The sequence below is a fragment of the Jatropha curcas genome, chromosome 10 (genome assembly GCF_041381405.1).
Source record: "Jatropha curcas cultivar XTBG-Jc1 chromosome 10, XTBG_Jcur_1.0, whole genome shotgun sequence".
Classification (NCBI taxonomy): Eukaryota; Viridiplantae; Streptophyta; class Magnoliopsida; order Malpighiales; family Euphorbiaceae; genus Jatropha; species Jatropha curcas.
In genome coordinates, this window is record NC_143160.1 from 8,955,475 (window position 1) to 8,972,343 (window position 16,869).

The following is a 16,869-nucleotide window of genomic DNA, read 5'->3' on the forward strand; positions in this document are numbered from 1 at the left end:
CTAATTAAGAGGAATGGGCTAAAATGACTTCTCATCCCTGTCAAAACCAAAGAATATAATACACAAATAAATTATTCAATATTTCTTTCATCAATAGAAGCAATGTCAATCTCATATTCAACACGAGGAAGAGAAAACAAAGAAGGGTTTGGAGGCATTTCAATGGCATCTACATCCCTAATTAGCATTTCTAAAACCCTAGTCATTGAGGGACGATCTCTAGGATTTGTTTGAATGCACCATAAACTTACTAAAATTATCTTCTTTTCTATATTGGCATCCTCTTGTTCAGGTATGATTTCAAAACCGTCCAAAATTTTCTCTTCAATGAGTTTATAAATGTTATTTGGAAAGTATACTTCGCTTGAAGTGCTTATATTTGGTTCTACATGGTTAACATTAATTCTCCCTCCGATCATCTCTAATAGCAACATACCGAAGCTATAGACATCGGACTTATGAGAAACGTTACCAAAATTTCTCATGAAAATTTCTGGAGCAATATAACCAATAGTACCTTTCACGGTTGTCATTTGTACAACACTTTGACTTCTTGAAAACACTTTTGCCAATCCAAAATCAGAAATTTTAGGATTCAAATGATGATCTAGCAAAACATTTTGAGGCTTTATATCAAGATGCAAAATCCGAGACTCGCAACCATTGTGTAAATACTCTATTCCATGAGCAATTCCTATCGCAATTTCAAGCATTCTTGCTAACCCTAATGAAACACAGAACTCTTTGTTGGATAATAAGTCCCCTAGCGATCCGTTGGGCATGTATTCATATATAAGAGCTTGTCTTGGACCACTGCAGCTGAAACCAAGTAATTTTATGACATTAATATGATGTATCCTACCAATTGTAGCAACTTCAGTAACAAAGTCTTGGCCATCGCCATTTTTGGAGGACTTCTCTAGCAATTTTACAGCAACAAGGCGACCATCTGGTAGTTTTCCTTTATAAACATTGCCAAACCCTCCTCCACCTAATTTTTCTTTGAAACCGTTTGTCATATTCTTGATATCACTGTAAGTGTAATTTGTCAGCAACTCTGATCTATACGTTCTAATAAAACTTTCAGCATTTATTTCTTGTCCTGCATTTTGATTTTTATCTGTTTTCTTCAATGTTGCTGCAATTCGCTTTCTAAATGCTAGAACAATAATCAACATAACGGATAATCCAGCTGCAACTCCTGCAAATATATCAGAAAGCTTTGAGATAATCTTCTCAATGACAAACACAAAGTAGAAAATTAAAAGTATATAATGCCATTTTATTATATAAATATAAGCAGTACCCACGAAGAGCTTCCACTTTTTCCGTTGCTTCAATTTTTTCTCTCTGCAATATAACCAAAAAAAAAAAGTATGGTTATTTTTTATTTAGGTAGACCATTTTTTTAGTAGGTCAGAATTGTATATCCCTTACAAAATAATAATATTATCTTCTGAATAATGGCCTTAATTAAGGATTAAATCTCTAATAAATAAAAGGAAGTTCGAATTTGTGTTTACTGAAGACAAAACGCGTCGTGGAACTTTTATTTGCCAACATTGAACTCTTCAACTTTTATTTAGATAAGCTTAAAGCCTTAAATTTATTAGAGTAAATAACAAATTCAAATTTAACCACCATGAACAGAATAAAGAATAAAGACTCAATTTTGACAAAAATAAAAGTTCAGAAACTTCAATAACAAAAATAAAAGTCCAGGTGCCTAATAATTTAATTAAGCGCTCCAATAAACAAAAATTTAAAAGTTTTAACAGCTGAAACTCTCATTGGTGTATATCTATACATATAGATAGGGAGACAGAGAGAGTTAATTGTAACGAACTGCCATGAAATTAAGATTATTAAAGCATATAATTACTAATAATAACTTACTCTTGGATGCAAACTATTCTTCTTAAGCCCCCATCAAATCCACACCGTCCACCTGTCAAATTGCAGCTATCACACGCTTCAAAAGAGGGCCACATCAAAGGAAACCCATCAGCCAACACATCAACCAGTGTAATCCCCAGCTTATTTCCACTTAAGAACTCATAACTCGCACTTGACACAGGAACCCTGATTAACTCACACCTATTCGGAGTTAAAACAGGACTGGTTCGACTCGGCGAGTTAAACCCACTTCCACTCGACACGTAAACCTTATTATTCCCTTCACTGCAAGTAAAGTTGCTCACCACCTCATCAAGAAACTCATCAGAAAGTGTGATCTCAACAGGACACTTAAATAAAGATAGACTAATATTCCAAGGAGGAAGTTTAAGAGAATAATCACTGGTATTAGACACTCTAGGAAGATTACGTAAAGAAATGCATGAGTTCGTCTTTAAATCGTTAATAAGTGTGCTATCAACAATAGTAATAAGTCTTTCTTCTGTATAAAGATTTTTCACACTGTAAGGTCTACCGGAAAAAAATATACTGGCGGAAGGAGACGACGGTTCGCTTTTGTCACAGGCGATTTGATAACCGGGAAGACCACAGTCTTTGGGGTTTGAGCCGAAAGTGTCAGAAGAGGTGAAAGGGAAGAGAAAAGTTATGTTGCCACATAAGAATGGCGAACAAAGGTCGTAGTCGGTTGCCGTGGCGGTGTTAGTGGTGGAGCTGAGAAAGAGAGATAGGTTTGTAATGAGAATTAGGAGACATAAGGATGAAGAAGTAGCCATTGCTGATCTGATACCCTATCCTAAGTTGAAAGACTTAGAGGTTGTCTCTCAGTCTCTGCGTTTACTTTTGACCAGTTGGGTTGAACAATTTTTTTGTTTCTCTCAATGGATATCATTTATGCAGAGAATGACTTGGAAGTTTACTTGGTAACCATACGTACATGTTTTGCCTTTCTCATTTAAAAAATCAAATTTTTTCTTAAAAAAAAATGACGTAAATAATGAAAGTCATTAGATAGAAAATGGTTAATTTGTTATTTTCAACTTTTTGATTTTTTTTATTTTGATATGGGACACGAGAAAAATTGTAATTGAGTGTCTAAACTATTAAAAAATTACAATCAAGTGTATTTAATTGGATTATTTGATCGAAAATTTAAAATAGACATGACCCAATAAGTGAAACGTAAACATTTATTCAATTAATCTATATTTTTTATTTTTTATTTAGTTATTATGTTATATCTTCTCTCTAAAAAATCTCAAAAATTTCTTCTAATTTTCTTTCAATTCCAAAACAATACATAAAAAAGAAGAAATAAAACCAATTAGAAAAGAAAGGTAATAATTTTTAGAAATATAAATAAATTAAAGCAATTAAAAGAGTTCATTTTGATTTTCCGGTAAAAATATCCGATTCAATTAATACACTTAATGTTATTAAAATTATTAATCCAAGACACTTATTGTTGCAAATTATAATTTCTATTTAGACACTAAAGTAAAAAAAAAAAAAAAAAAGTTTAGAAATTACAAACATAAAAACAGAAGCGTTTAATTTTTTTTAAAGGAATACGTTTAAATTTAAAAACTTCAAAATCAAATTGTAATCTATTTATTATGGTTGAACAATATTTTCCTTATTACTTTTCATATTCTAAAATATAAATCGTTTTTGGATGCTTGTTTTGTCCTAATATATAAATTGTCTTGAGTATTTTAAGAAATAATAAATGATATTTTTCAAATGTTACTTTAATTTATATTAGATGCAATAACTATCTTTACAAATTATCTTTGATTTTGGAATAAAAGGGTAATTTAGTCAAATTACTCTTACTTTTATTATAATTTAGGAAAATTAATTAATTTCTTAATCAATATGCAAAAATTTTAAACAATTTATATTTTGAGACAGAGAGAGTAACATTTTATTACACTCAATTTATGAATATATATTTTGAAAATCCGAGTTGTGAAACAAAATTGGACTCAATTAACTTAATAATTAAGAATTTAAGGATCAATTGGATTAAAAAAATATCTCCCCGATTTGAATTAGATAATCAAACAACAAACACATATTAAGAGAGTTACCCATTAGAAGTGAAATGGTAAGGCACCCTTTAGTTTAATGGACGATTTCCATAAAATTGCATATTTGATATGTGAAAAAACACTTATGAGAAGAGAGATATAAAAATGTAAATTCAGGGATGAAATTAAATTTAAAAGTATTTTGTAAAAATAATTAGTATTTTGTTTTGTTTATACACTAAGCAAATGATACGTAACCACAATTTTTTTAAAACAATGAGTACAAATTACAATTTACGGAGGATCCATTACAGGACAAAATTTACAAAATTTTATATAGAAATTATGATTGGGGAAGAGATTAAAGATCTAACGATTCTAATAGAGCAGTCAGTGTTAATTGTTAACTAGTCAAACAAGGCATCAGTTGCATCCTAATCCAATCCAATGGACCATGAGTCCTATTCCATTTATACCTCACAATCACATTATATATGTCAACTACAAATAGTTCCACCCTAATTGCACGCCAAGGACCAAGTCTTTGTGGTTGTTGCAATCCCATGTCCTTGTTTGACAAGTCTTTTTTTTTTTTTTTTTTTTTTTTTTTTTTTTTTTTTCTATAATCAAGTTATAATTCCCTTAGAATTGTAGAGCTTCGAATGCAATTTTTTTTTTTTTTTTTTTTACCCTTCGAGCAAAGTACACTTCCTAAAAATTGAATTTTTGTTTTCAACCTTATGAAGATTGATATAGCATACTACCTCGACTAACTCCTTTCATTTTTTTTCTTTTTAACTTAAACAAGTCTATATAACCTTTTTTTATTTTAAAGAGAATTTTATGAATCATCCAAATAGAAAGTTGACTTCTAAAAAACATGAAAATTGACTTATAAATAACTTTTTTAATGAAAAATTCAGTAAAATCCATTTACTATAAACGAATATGATTTTTTTGTTATTTCTTGACATTAAATAAATTAATACTATGAAGAAAACAGAGTAAAATAATTCAAAGTAGACTATATAAGGGCAAAATAATAATTATATAAACAATTACTTAGAAGAAGGAAAATTATAAAATTTTGAATGGGTAGGGAATTTGAGATAGTACAAATTTGCCTCTTTTAAACACGTCAAGCACATGCTTATTTTTGCAAACCGGTCCTTTTTTAACTCGTGCATTGCATATTAAAATATTAAGTATTAGTTATAATTTTTCTCTTATATGATCTAAATTTTATAATATTAAAACATGATTTCATATTGAAATTTCGTGAATAAAATAAGTAATTAATAATCATAGTCATTGTGAATACAATAACTTAATTGAAAAGAATGCACAAAAATCTCATCAACCAAAAGACCATCTCATTCTGCAGAAAATTAAAGTTTCAGTTTAGTTATTGTAAATGAACTCGGTAATATTTATTTACAAATTTTTTCAATTTTCACATTCAACATAAAAAAATTCATTCAAATTTTCACATTTTTAATTTTATTGAATTAATTATACTTGAACCATATTCAATTGCGAATAATAAAATTTATATATCAATTTTAAATTTAAAAGGAATTCAAATTATCAAAGTCAACGAATTGTAATAAATTTTAAGTACAAATTAGCAAAATTGTACATTTAGAATAAGTTTAATAGTTGATCTAAATTTGAAAATTCATTTGCAAATAATTTTTTTAATGAAAAAAAGTAATCCACATTATATATAACATTTCAATTCCCTTATGCTAAAAATTGTATAAAAGTGCCCAAAACGTTATTAGAGAGGCGAACCGACCAAATTACTTCAAAAAAGAATTGAACTCTGCAAGATCGAATCTCCCGTTATTTATTTTTTAGTTATTTAGAAAAAATTAACCGATTATAATTTGGTAGGTTGAATAAATTCGTACTTTTCGTGAATTCATCTAAATTTTTAATTGGGTTTACTTGTCTGTTTCGTATAATTCATCAACCAATACAATTTAATTTTGGTTGGGTCAGGTTGAAGCTCATTTTGCAGTTCATACTCCAAGGAAGAAGAAATGGCTACGGTAAAAACCAACATCTAAACATACAAAGAAAAGAAAGAACAACCTGCCGTTCTCACTGATCTTCACTAAAAATTCCATCATCTTCAAAAGAAAAGAAAACCTGAGTGGAGGCGAGTAGCTTTTGCATCAGGAAGGCAGAGGCAGCAAACGAAAGATTGAATTTGAAAAGGTGGGGGTTTGACTTTTGATGCAGACGGGGAAAATTGAAAGATGGAATTTGAATTAACTATTGTCATGGCATATGATTTACAAAGCTATGTGTAAAGATAAGGACGCACAGAGGTATTTACGCACCTATATAAGAAACCTATGACCTCACTGGTTTGAAGTTGAGCAGTACGACTCGACCTTGATCACCCTGGTATTATAAGATCCACAAAACCTGCACTTGTGGTATAGCCAGTGGAATGGTGCCGTGCCCTTCTTGTCACAGTCATTGCACAGTATATCCTGGATTACAAAAGTCAGTGTTGGTGAAAGAACCAAGAAGTGTAAAAATACCAGACGATTTACCTGGCAACGGTCCCGGTATTCTTCTGGTAGCTCTTCAGATGCCAACAGTGCATCAAGCATGCCGAAGTAAACCTGAAGAAAAAAAACAGAAATGTTCTGAGGAATCTTCAAAATTTACATTCATTCCAGTCTCACCATAAGTATGGTTGAGCATAGGAGACTCGCTCGACAACCTAATTTAATTTTCATTTCACTCTCAACACGAGAATGGGTTGAGCATAGGAGACAACCTCAAAAGAAAGGTAGCATTCACATTTCATCAGAATTCAAATAAAAGGTATGGTTTCATTAATTTAAGCTAAAGCATGATTTGGTTACTTTAAAGAGTATAGAAGTGAAGAACTAAGTTCCTACATACACAGGGAATTAACTCTCACATAAAACAATTTGGGCTGTTATTAGCGTTTTTGTGTGTGTGTGTGTGTGTGTGTGTGTGTGTATACATATAGAAAAAAAAAAAATTAATTCGCGCCCTTTTTCTTTTGCCTCGGCAATAAAATTAAAAAATATATTTATTTAATTCTTAAATATTAGATTAATTTTTGCATTTTATTGACTATAGATTAACCAGTGTAATTTGTATCCAAACAACCTTCAATGTTTGGACTTTCCATAAAATAAGTATATATACATATCAATGCAAAGGAAATTTTCACTCAAAAATTGCGATGAATTATCAATAATCTAAAAGTTCAAACAAATTATAAAAAGAACTGATAATTCGTTTAAATTTTAAAAGTGAACCAAACCATAAACTTTTCAAAACTATGGTTTTAGATTGGTTTGGCCGGTTTTTGAAAGTTTATGGACACCCCTACTTATAGCAAACCGGAGTACTAGGATCCATTTAGAATAGCAGTATGGGTTGCAGAAGCGGGCTGCTAAACATGCGGATAACTGCTTTTCAGAAAATTACAATAGAAAAACAACAAATTACGAGGAAGAAAGAGAGAGAGAGTACAAGTCCCACAAATAGAACAGGGGGCAGAAGAGTAGAGTGCATTTTCAAAGGCAAGTTCAAATTCAACCAGAATAGCCTCTAATGGTCTAACCTAGTCAACAGAAACCAAGTTTTACAGGCTAGAATATAATTTGGATGTAACGCACCTTTCTATAATGCCACTAATGAACCACAAAAACTTATGTTTATGAGTATATAAAACTACCATAATTCTGTAATTTCCTGAGTAATTTAAAAATAGCTTAACAACTCAAGATCCATTTCAGTCTTGAAACTTCAGAGAAGATCATATTAACTGTTAGGTTTCAGAAATAGCAAAGACAAGTAACGAGAAAAATCAGTTAGAGATGTCCAGAAACTAGAAACAAGGAAAGCTTGTTGGTTATCACAATTTTTGCTGATCTCCAAAATGAATTCCATTTTTTACAAGAAAAAATAACAAAAGATTTTGCAAATATGCCTCACTTAACTCAAAACATTATCATTTTTAATCCAGTCTATAATAGTATTATAGATTAGTTGGTCAAAAAGAGAGTTAGTACATCTTACCGACATATCTCCCAAAGATTTGCTACAAATTGGGCAAATGTAGTGACTGCAAGTATATGCCTGTTACAGAAAATGTGCTGTCAGAATTTATGTACCAACAGGAATTGAAAATGGACAGGACAACAATGACCAAAGCAAAAGCCGAATAGACCTGAAAGCAATTTGAATGCATGAAATGGCCGCAAGGAAGAGCTTTGACACTTAAACTTGAAGTGAACAAAAAGTCACAGCAGATAGGACAATTTATTTCCAGACCTTTCTCTCGGCATTTGTGATCCACTAACTTCATTGCCAAGCAGCAATTACACTTCATGCAATGAAAGAAGTCAACACCAAGTCCATTTCCAACACGGCATAAATTGCAGAAAGGACAATGATAAACATTCCTGAAATAAATTCAAAAAAAGCAAGAAATTGATTAGCAAGCTATCCAGTTATAGACATAAATCAATAGACAATCAAGAAACAAAAGGAGTGAACCTGTCCACAACCAAGATTAGAGCTCTCAGGTTCTTTCCATGAATTAGAAAATCAAATAAAAATACACAACTTTCGCTTCAGGTATGTTAATTTGACAATCAAAATCTTACAGTTGATGTCCTTTAAAATAGAATAGACCATGAAAACACATGCTTCTTCGTTCTTTTTAAATTTCTACATCATCAGTGATTCAGGCACCCCTTCTAGCAAAATAATCAAATTTCCAATTTGGATAAAAGTGCAGGGAATAAAATTGTTGAAAAGATGAAATGCACAAATGATAGAAGATAAATATCATGTAAATAATTCAAAGTCAACAATCATCCAACAAAGTTCACCTAAATATGTCATATCCCACAGTACTATTTCTTTTAAACCTTCCGGCAACCACAAATTTAAGGGGAAATTAATTTTATGAAAGCCTTTACCTTTCATCATCAAAAAATTTGCATATGCTGCAATAGTATTTTGCCATTGATAAACCACCACAAGAAGGTGTTATGCAAACTGGGCCAACGTGCTGAATTTTCAGGCAGCGCATGCACATCATTTCAGATGTCGCTTTCCTGCGAGTATAAACATAATTCAAGTTAATATATGACTAGAAGTGAAACCAAAACAAGGTATATAACAAATGATAAACACTTACCTATCCATTGAATGGTCACTGACTTTATCATGGCAGAACCTGCACGTGAATAACTTTCCACAGCAGGCAGCACGGAGTTTACAGTTCCGTTTATAATGCTCACACCCAAATTCACGTTTCTCTGGATCGCGAAATGAAGGATAACATCCAAGGAAGTCTTCACCATTTGAAAATTCACCAGTTCTTGCATGAGGTGACTTCTGCTGAGCAGCTATCCAGCGACTAACAAAACCAATATGCTGATCAGAGCGAGCAGAAGAATGATAGTCAAAAAGAGTTCAGACAAACAAAGCATAAACACACCTGGTCATTAGATTTTGAATAAGATATGCTTTTCTTCTTGGATCAAGAGATGAATCTCGAGAAACTTTTCTTATCTCTGCTTCAAGTTCATTTTGATTCATGCGAAAAATATCTTTCCAGCCAGGCTTAAACGTATTGTCACTGTGATCCAAGCTTTCATGGAGATCAGTGCCTGAATGAGCGCCAAAACAAAACACAATGAAAAAAATCTTGATAATTTATTTTTTTGAATAAAAAAAATGCAACATTCAGCCGGGTCTCAAGTCGCAGCAACAAAATAGAAATGTTATTTTACAGGGATTAACTTACAAACTATCAGCAATAATAGAAGATTCACATACCTAGTGATATACAGCTGCCTGATGTTGGCGCTTGTGAAGTTTCAGCGAAAGTACCCTCCCACCATTCATTGAGCCACTCACAAAACATTGTGTTTTTCGTAGCATGTTTCCATGTGTCCATCATTTTGTTCTGCTCTTCCTGAGTGAGAGCAGATGTTACCCATGGCAACATTGATTGAAGCACCTCCGCACCTGTAGTACCAATTATTCGACCAACAATTTTGTCCTGTTCCTCCACTGAAAAATGTAAGTCAAATAATGGCCATAACTCAAGTTCTTCCCGAAAAACATGTTGATCCAGTGATACTCTAATGGATTTGCACATGCCCTGCAGCTTTGTTGCAAGCTCATTATACTTTCTCAAAGTTTCACTGCGATCAGAAGAATCAGATTGGTTTCCAGTTAACTCATCAGATAGATCGATACTTTCCAAGCATTCCTGAAGTCGTGTAAGCTCAGAGAGTGTAGATGAGATATCTTCAAATAGTTCCTCTTCCTGCTTGTGATCCAGCGTGTAAGAATGGCTAACATTATGAAGTGTCTCTTTAGACTCTAGTTCTGGAAACACTATGTCATCCTCTGCATTACTGTGGGCCCTATATAAACCCCATAACAGACGAAATCTACCTGTAAACTGCCTAAGCAAAGATTCATTACAATCATTTAGTTTTCCAGATTCAACATCCAAATATTCCAAGTCTTTGCGGATGGCTTTATGAAATTTAAATATGGTATCAATAGGTCGTGATGCACAACCACTGTCTGTGGGACTTATATCTGTTTCCCAATTAAAAAGACTAGAGTTAAGGGAGGGAGCAGAAGGACTAAAAGACAAGGAGCGCAGAGATTTTGCCGCAGCAAGAGAACTAATTCTTAGATTACCGGTGTTCACACCTAATCCAGGGACACAGCAAGACTTATTACTACAAGATGATCTGGGAATATTAACAGTCTCCGGAGAGCGACAAGCATCATCATCTTCCTGTAATACTAAGTTTCCTCGCTTGACCAGCCTTCTTCTTTCGTCTGCTTCATTGGTTTGGATAAAAGAAGACTTTCTATTGTTAGCCAACTTAGGATTGCTGTCAGAGATTGATTGTTTGGCATCCTCCGGAATTGTAGTCAGAATTCTCACAGGACAGCAACCAGTAGCACCTGAAGACAAACAAATGTTCCTAGGACGACCTTTGCAAGCCCAACCAGAAAACAGTGTAACCAATGCAGAATCTGAAGCTGGAGCTGCATTATACCACTCTGGGAGTCAAAGATTGAAAGAAAGAGAAGACACAGATACCACAGAAAACACACGTGGAAAAACATAATCAACAGTGATAGAGAGGAAGCTTGAGAATTGGTATAGACCTGCCATGCACATGTTTTGAAGAAAAGACTTTGCTTCTTCTTCGCTAAGTGATCCTACTAACCATGGTAAGACACATTCAATCAATTTCAAGGGCATCACGCATAAGCTTTGATAAAGAAGTTCACGCTGTCTTTTGGCACTAAAATGCTTTCGAGCAAGGGGGAGAACCTACCAATGCATATCAGTCTGTCAGATCATTTGTAGAGACAGCAAGAGATACTTGATTTAGAATTCCAAGGATATAAAAACAATAGTTATACAGTACAGTAATGGCATGAAGTCTATATAGTTAAGAAATAGAGAAACTAGGTTGGAGCATACTCCAGCCATGGGAGAGATATGTTTCATGCAATATTGCAAATATAGCTACTCACCTGAGCTTCCTCATTTTGAAAGTGTTTCTGTATGGTATCCATGATATGATCAGCTTGCAAGCACAATTTTGTATAGAATTCAGTAAGAGATGTGTTAGCTCCAGCACTTTGAATACTTTCAATCAGACATCTAAGTTTGTCAAATTGAATTTCTTCTTCAGCATGCTCCTGGGCAAAGGACAGTTCTGCATCTACAGCAGGGAATATAACTTTGTCCTCAGCAATACTGCACTCAAAAGAGAAAACAGAGTTCCATTGCACAATGTAAATGGTCAAACATAGACAATATGAATCCTGTGTTTCTCTCATATCTTATTCAAGGAGGGCAGGAGGGGAGAGAGAGTTTCAAATCCTTTAAAATGCTTAAGTGTCACTACCATGTAAGAGCTGACATTTTTCAAAATAGAATCATTTACCTATGTTTTTATATATGTTCTCTTAAAAATTATATATATTGGCCCAAAAAAAACTTTCTGAAATTATATATCTTACATATGTTTTTACGCATGTTTTTCAAAAATTAAACACATTGGCCCCTGAACTTCCTAAAATTTTATTTCCTAATATAAATTTTACACTTATTTTCATCAGTTCCGTGTTTGATCTTCATATTCTGAATATTTACTTGTCACTCAACTATTGAATATACTTTAATTGGCCACAATTTTTTTTTCTTTTCATCCTTATTTTGGTCCCTGCAATTATCGAAGTCTGGTTCTGTCCCTAGGCCCATGAAAACACAAAGTTGAAAGAAGAAAGATCTACTAATGTCAAAATTGCTTTAGGTCCTAATATGTGAAATTCAAGGAGATCTTACCGCCAAAAGTTTGCCACGCTTTGTGAACTAGAAGTTTTTGAATCAGAACGAAATTGTGGTTTCAAAAATTAGATATAATATGGGAAGCATTAGTTCATGCATCACCCAATAATCTAAAAAGCTTATCCATGTTGATTATCTTTATCCACATATCATAATGCATGCACCACTGTTGACACACTACACTCAGACAATATTATGTTCACTTGAGTTGGTCAGAAAAAAAGTCCCAGAAAACAAAACCTGTGAAATATGCAAACTTCTGCAATGAATTGCAGCCTCTTATTGAATGCAGACAGATCAGAAAAATCCCCAGATAGCTGTATCATCCTAGCAGCCTCAGCTATATCATTCAGCTCTCTTCTTATTGCAGCATGCCAAAGCAAAATTTCATCTATGGGATGGCCAATGGTTGAATTGGCTGGATAACAATTTAGCTCCATATATTTCCTTTTACCAGTTCTAGAAGATTCACATGCACAAAGTGTGTTTTTGCTTTGACAGATTAAGGCTGGTAGACCTGAATCTTGATAGCAAGCCTTAGAATCATCACAGCAACTTGTACATGTTTCAGCCAATTTTCCACCCTCCATCCAGGTGAAAATTACCTTCATTAACAGAAAAAAAAAAAAAAAAAAAAAAAAAAAGTCAGCCTTTTCTTTTCTTTTTCTAATAGTAGTCCATCCAAAGATGGAGTGCACGCCCCAAAAGACCTCACCAGATGAAGAAGTTTCTCTTTTGGGATTATCTTGGACAAGCACTTGTGCATATCTTGATATTCATCAGACGATATGGAGGAAGAAAGCCAAGGAAGAAACTCCGCCATCATATTAACAGGAATGCTGCATAGAAATTGCCAAACTAATGACGCCTGCTCTTCAAATGAAAACTTCTCAATAAGCAAGGGAAAGACCTGCCATTTTCAACCACAAGCTTGTGAGTTTCAATTATAATTTTTTTTTTTTTTTTTTGGAATTAACGTAATTTTTTAAGAAGTCTGAGGCTAAATTTTTCATATATGAAAATAGATAAAATAAAGAATAGAGAAAGCTACAAATTGAGTATGTTGTGCTTTGCGTAGAGTTAAAGACATAATAGTTATTTAGTAGTTCGTTCCGTGTTAATTCAAGCAGCCTACTTCTTGTCAATTCATGTATCTCCACATCATGCCATATTGCTTGTTTAACAAATGGATAGCATTCATTTTCCAATTTTTCATATGGACTAGGCCTAAATAATAATATTTCAACTTTTGACACAAAATGCTAGCCTAAATTATAGCCTCTAGTTGACCTTCATTCTTGAATTTACTATGAATTACAGCACTTAATTCATAGTAGGCAAGGGAAAGACCTGCCATTTTCAACCACAAGCTTGTGAGTTTCAATTATAATTTTTTTTTTTTTTTTTTTTTGGAATTAATGTAATTTTTTAAGAAGTCTGAGGCTAAATTTTTCATATATGAAAATAGATAAAATAAAGAATAGAGAAAGCTACAAATTGAGTATGTTGTGCTTTGCGTAGAGTTAAAGACATAATAGTTATTTAGTAGTTCGTTCCGTGTTAATTCAAGCAGTCTACTTCTTGTCAATTCATGTATCTCCACATCATGCCATATTGCTTGTTTAACAAATGGATAGCATTCATTTTCCAATTTTTCATATGGACTAGGCCTAAATAATAATATTTCAACTTTTGACACAAAATGCTAGCCTAAATTATAGCCTCTAGTTGACCTTCATTCTTGAATTTACTATGAATTACAGCACTTAAAGTAGGGGCCCTCATAAGCACATAATGACCACTGCATCTTCACGCAAAAGCTTATACTGATTTCCATCATCCAAACAATGGATATTAAAACCAATGAAGAAGCATAGACAATAGTTTGTGATCATGAGAAAGAATTGTAGACATGTCAAGACCAAATATCTTGAGAATATCAAACCCCAAACCTTATGTGGAGGCAAACTATAATAATCTGCTATATAAAGCAACTAAACCAGTAAAAATGAAGAATGTTTTACACATTAATTCCTCTCAGTAACTAAATGAAATATTCAACTTATCAAACTAAATTTGAAGAGATATATAACAAAGACAATGCAAAATATCATTGCATCAATGATCTAAACAAATACCTGCTCCTCTTCCTTAGACAAATGTTGGCTAATTGATGTTCGAAGAGCACCCGTACGAGAAGCTAACTCTCTGCGATAGCTTTCTTCATTTTGTTCAGTGGAATTCAGAAGCTCAAACAATTGATCGAAAAGAACACTTTCTCCCTCATGTTCAAGAGAGTATGTCCGTGCCACATTCTTGACACGTATATCAAGAGCTGGAAAAATAACCTGCAATTAAAGTTTACATAGTCAAAATTTCCAACAAACAATCGATCTTCTAGCACTGCGTTTGGAGATGACAAGAACAAGTTTTTGACATATTGTCAACATCTTTGATTGAAGAATCTCTAAACTGAACCCATTGACAAAGCTTAAATAATTCATTGGCAAACATGTGCTACACCACATTCTGTATTTTCAGACATCTTAGTCTTCCAAAAGATTCAAACTCCAAAACTATCATTTCAACAATACAATAATTCAAGAAATGATCATGATGGAATATTCCAATATACTTTTGGGAATTGAGGCAAGAAAACCACATTAATTCAATATCTAGTAATTTGGGGACAAAAGCAGGGATGGGTGGAGTGAATAATCAACTACTAGAATTAAGGCAAAGTCAGTAAGACATCGACTTGTAAAATGAAAGCAACATAATCTCATGCTTTACTAGGCTTTTAAAGCTCATGTTGCACACATTAATATACAAATATAGTGAGACCCCAGCAGGCAGAAAGAATGTAGAAGAATAGATGAAGTGAAGTTTGACCAATTGTAGTGCGATCAAACACCTCTAATTCCATGAATACAACTAAATAATAAAATTAGAAACTAATTCACACATTTTTCTTGCATTGCATTTGAGACTTGCTATCCTTGAAACGTGCTGTATGGAAAATACATCCTCATATACAGGTCTTTTTTTTAATGATATAGAAAATCTATACAACCATGTGCAATTGCAAGGCAATGTATTGAAGTGCAGATTCTACTGGATAATTGCAAGTTGGCATCCCCTCTTGTCGCTGATTTTTTTTTTTTTTTTCACCCAACAGAAAAGAGAGAGATTCTACAAAACCTAGTTTTCAAAAGATATTGCTACTATCTAACTGGAAAGTAGCACAAATCATGACCACAAACCAAAGGAAATAATGCAGAAATCTTCAAAATTCCCTGCCAACTACCCCTCTCTTTCAATTGGGAAACTAAACCAATAAGTTGTACTACAGATGCTACCAATATTCAATCCTTTAGACCAATTTGCAAGCAACATTCAAAAGCATTATTTTTAACAAAAGAAAATGAAGATCATGCAAGAAAAAAATGAACAGTTGAACCAAGCATTCCGTCAAATAAAATAAAAAGAGAGATAATTCAAGTATACATCCATACAATCTCCAAAAATATTTACCTATCTAATTGTAACATAAGAATGCGCAGTCTGACAGTGATAACGGAATTCAAAACATAGAAATCCAGATTGAAGAAACTGAATCTGAATCAACTTGGAAAATAATACTAATAAATAAACAATCTCAACATAACAAGAACAATCCGACCTACCTCGTCTTCAGCATTGCAGTGATTCTTATATATAGCGCGAAAGAGGTGATACCTCCTAAGCAACGGCTTAATATCTCCGCCAGTTGTGGCAAAAGTCAAGGCGGCGCAGTGGAGACCATCGAGCTCAGACCTAATAGCTTTATGGAAGAAAAGAAATACAAGAATTGGAGATTTAAGAGCCGAGTTTTTAACGCAAGCTTTTGACGGCGTAGAAGGATCGATTGGGTTAACTGGCCCTGCCATTACCGCTACACCTCCTGCTCCTCCGTCTACGCCTGCAAATGGCGTCCCCATTATACAAAATCAAAGCTAAAAAAACTCGAAATGATTGCAGATTCAGAAACTTCTTAAAGAAAAATCCCTAACAGTGATCTATTTTCAAATTCCCATTTTCATGTTGGAAAGTGTCTAAATACAAATATACACAATAATATGCATTCATTGCTTTTGTCTTTGTTTCTCTCTCTAAAAACAAGGAGAAAGAATTAAGTAGCGGCCCAAAGAACAAGAAGATTAGAGAGAGAAAAAGAAAGGAGAGGCGTTTTATAGTTAAAATCCACGCGGCAGCAATCGCTTGTTGTCCTGTTTCCACCATTACCAGATTAACGTTCTCTCCATTTTTTTTTATAATTTCAATACATTTTTTTAATTACAATTTATTCTTACTAATAATAATTTAGAATGTCAATAATAATTTATCATTGAATTATGTTATTATTTTTAAAAAATTTTATTTGTGAATAAAAATAATTAGAAACATTTTAAATAACATTTTGATTAAAAATAATATTTAAATCCTTATTTATTTAAATGTTTGAAAATCAAATTA

The 16,869-nt window shown here is 32.9% G+C and overlaps 2 protein-coding genes across 4 annotated transcripts; both read right to left on the reverse strand.

The window, feature by feature from the left end:
* Positions 1–56: 56 nt before the first annotated feature.
* On the reverse strand, positions 57–3,020 carry LOC105642087 (rust resistance kinase Lr10). Its single transcript, XM_012226775.4, has 3 exons — positions 1,897–3,020; positions 1,307–1,350; positions 57–1,201 (listed from the first exon to the last, which is right to left on the reverse strand). The coding sequence occupies exons 1-3, from the start codon at positions 2,688–2,690 to the stop codon at positions 72–74; spliced, it is 1,968 nt and encodes a 655-aa protein (XP_012082165.1). The 5' UTR covers positions 2,691–3,020; the 3' UTR covers positions 57–71.
* Positions 3,021–5,993: 2,973 nt separating this feature from the next.
* On the reverse strand, positions 5,994–16,559 carry LOC105642055 (zinc finger protein BRUTUS). 3 transcript variants are annotated; one of them, XM_037636429.2, is made up of 15 exons: positions 16,041–16,559; positions 14,493–14,702; positions 13,070–13,264; positions 12,595–12,959; positions 11,535–11,760; positions 11,160–11,328; positions 9,798–11,036; positions 9,457–9,628; positions 9,154–9,375; positions 8,933–9,070; positions 8,176–8,410; positions 8,025–8,084; positions 6,515–6,586; positions 6,296–6,451; positions 5,994–6,101 (listed from the first exon to the last, which is right to left on the reverse strand). In XM_037636429.2, exons 1-14 carry the CDS (start codon positions 16,332–16,334, stop codon positions 6,317–6,319), a joined length of 3,732 nt encoding a protein of 1,243 aa, XP_037492357.1. In that variant the 5' UTR covers positions 16,335–16,559; the 3' UTR covers positions 5,994–6,101; positions 6,296–6,316. The 3 variants fall into 3 exon arrangements, with proteins under 3 accessions (XP_037492357.1, XP_037492356.1, XP_037492355.1); XM_037636428.2 differs by having other exon boundaries at positions 5,994–6,182; XM_037636427.2 differs by having other exon boundaries at positions 5,994–6,451.
* Between the last annotated feature and the right edge of the window lie 310 nt (positions 16,560–16,869).

Bases quoted from the DNA above. Each gene is read 5' to 3' on its own strand.
- LOC105642087 (XM_012226775.4), bottom strand. From the start codon at position 2,690: ATGGCTACTTCTTCATCCTTATGTCTCCTAATTCTCATTACAAACCTA. The intron at 1,351-1,896 runs GTAAGTTATTAT...GTTATATTGCAG, and splicing joins AGAATAGTTTGCATCCAAGA to AGAGAAAAAATTGAAGCAAC. The intron at 1,202-1,306 runs GTACTGCTTATA...ATATATTTGCAG, and splicing joins AAAGTGGAAGCTCTTCGTGG to GAGTTGCAGCTGGATTATCC.
- LOC105642055 (XM_037636429.2), bottom strand. From the start codon at position 16,334: ATGGGGACGCCATTTGCAGGCGTAGACGGAGGAGCAGGAGGTGTAGCG. The intron at 14,703-16,040 runs GTAGGTCGGATT...CTTTAATTGCAG, and splicing joins ACTGCAATGCTGAAGACGAG to GTTATTTTTCCAGCTCTTGA. The intron at 13,265-14,492 runs GTATTTGTTTAG...TGAAAATGGCAG, and splicing joins TGTCTAAGGAAGAGGAGCAG to GTCTTTCCCTTGCTTATTGA.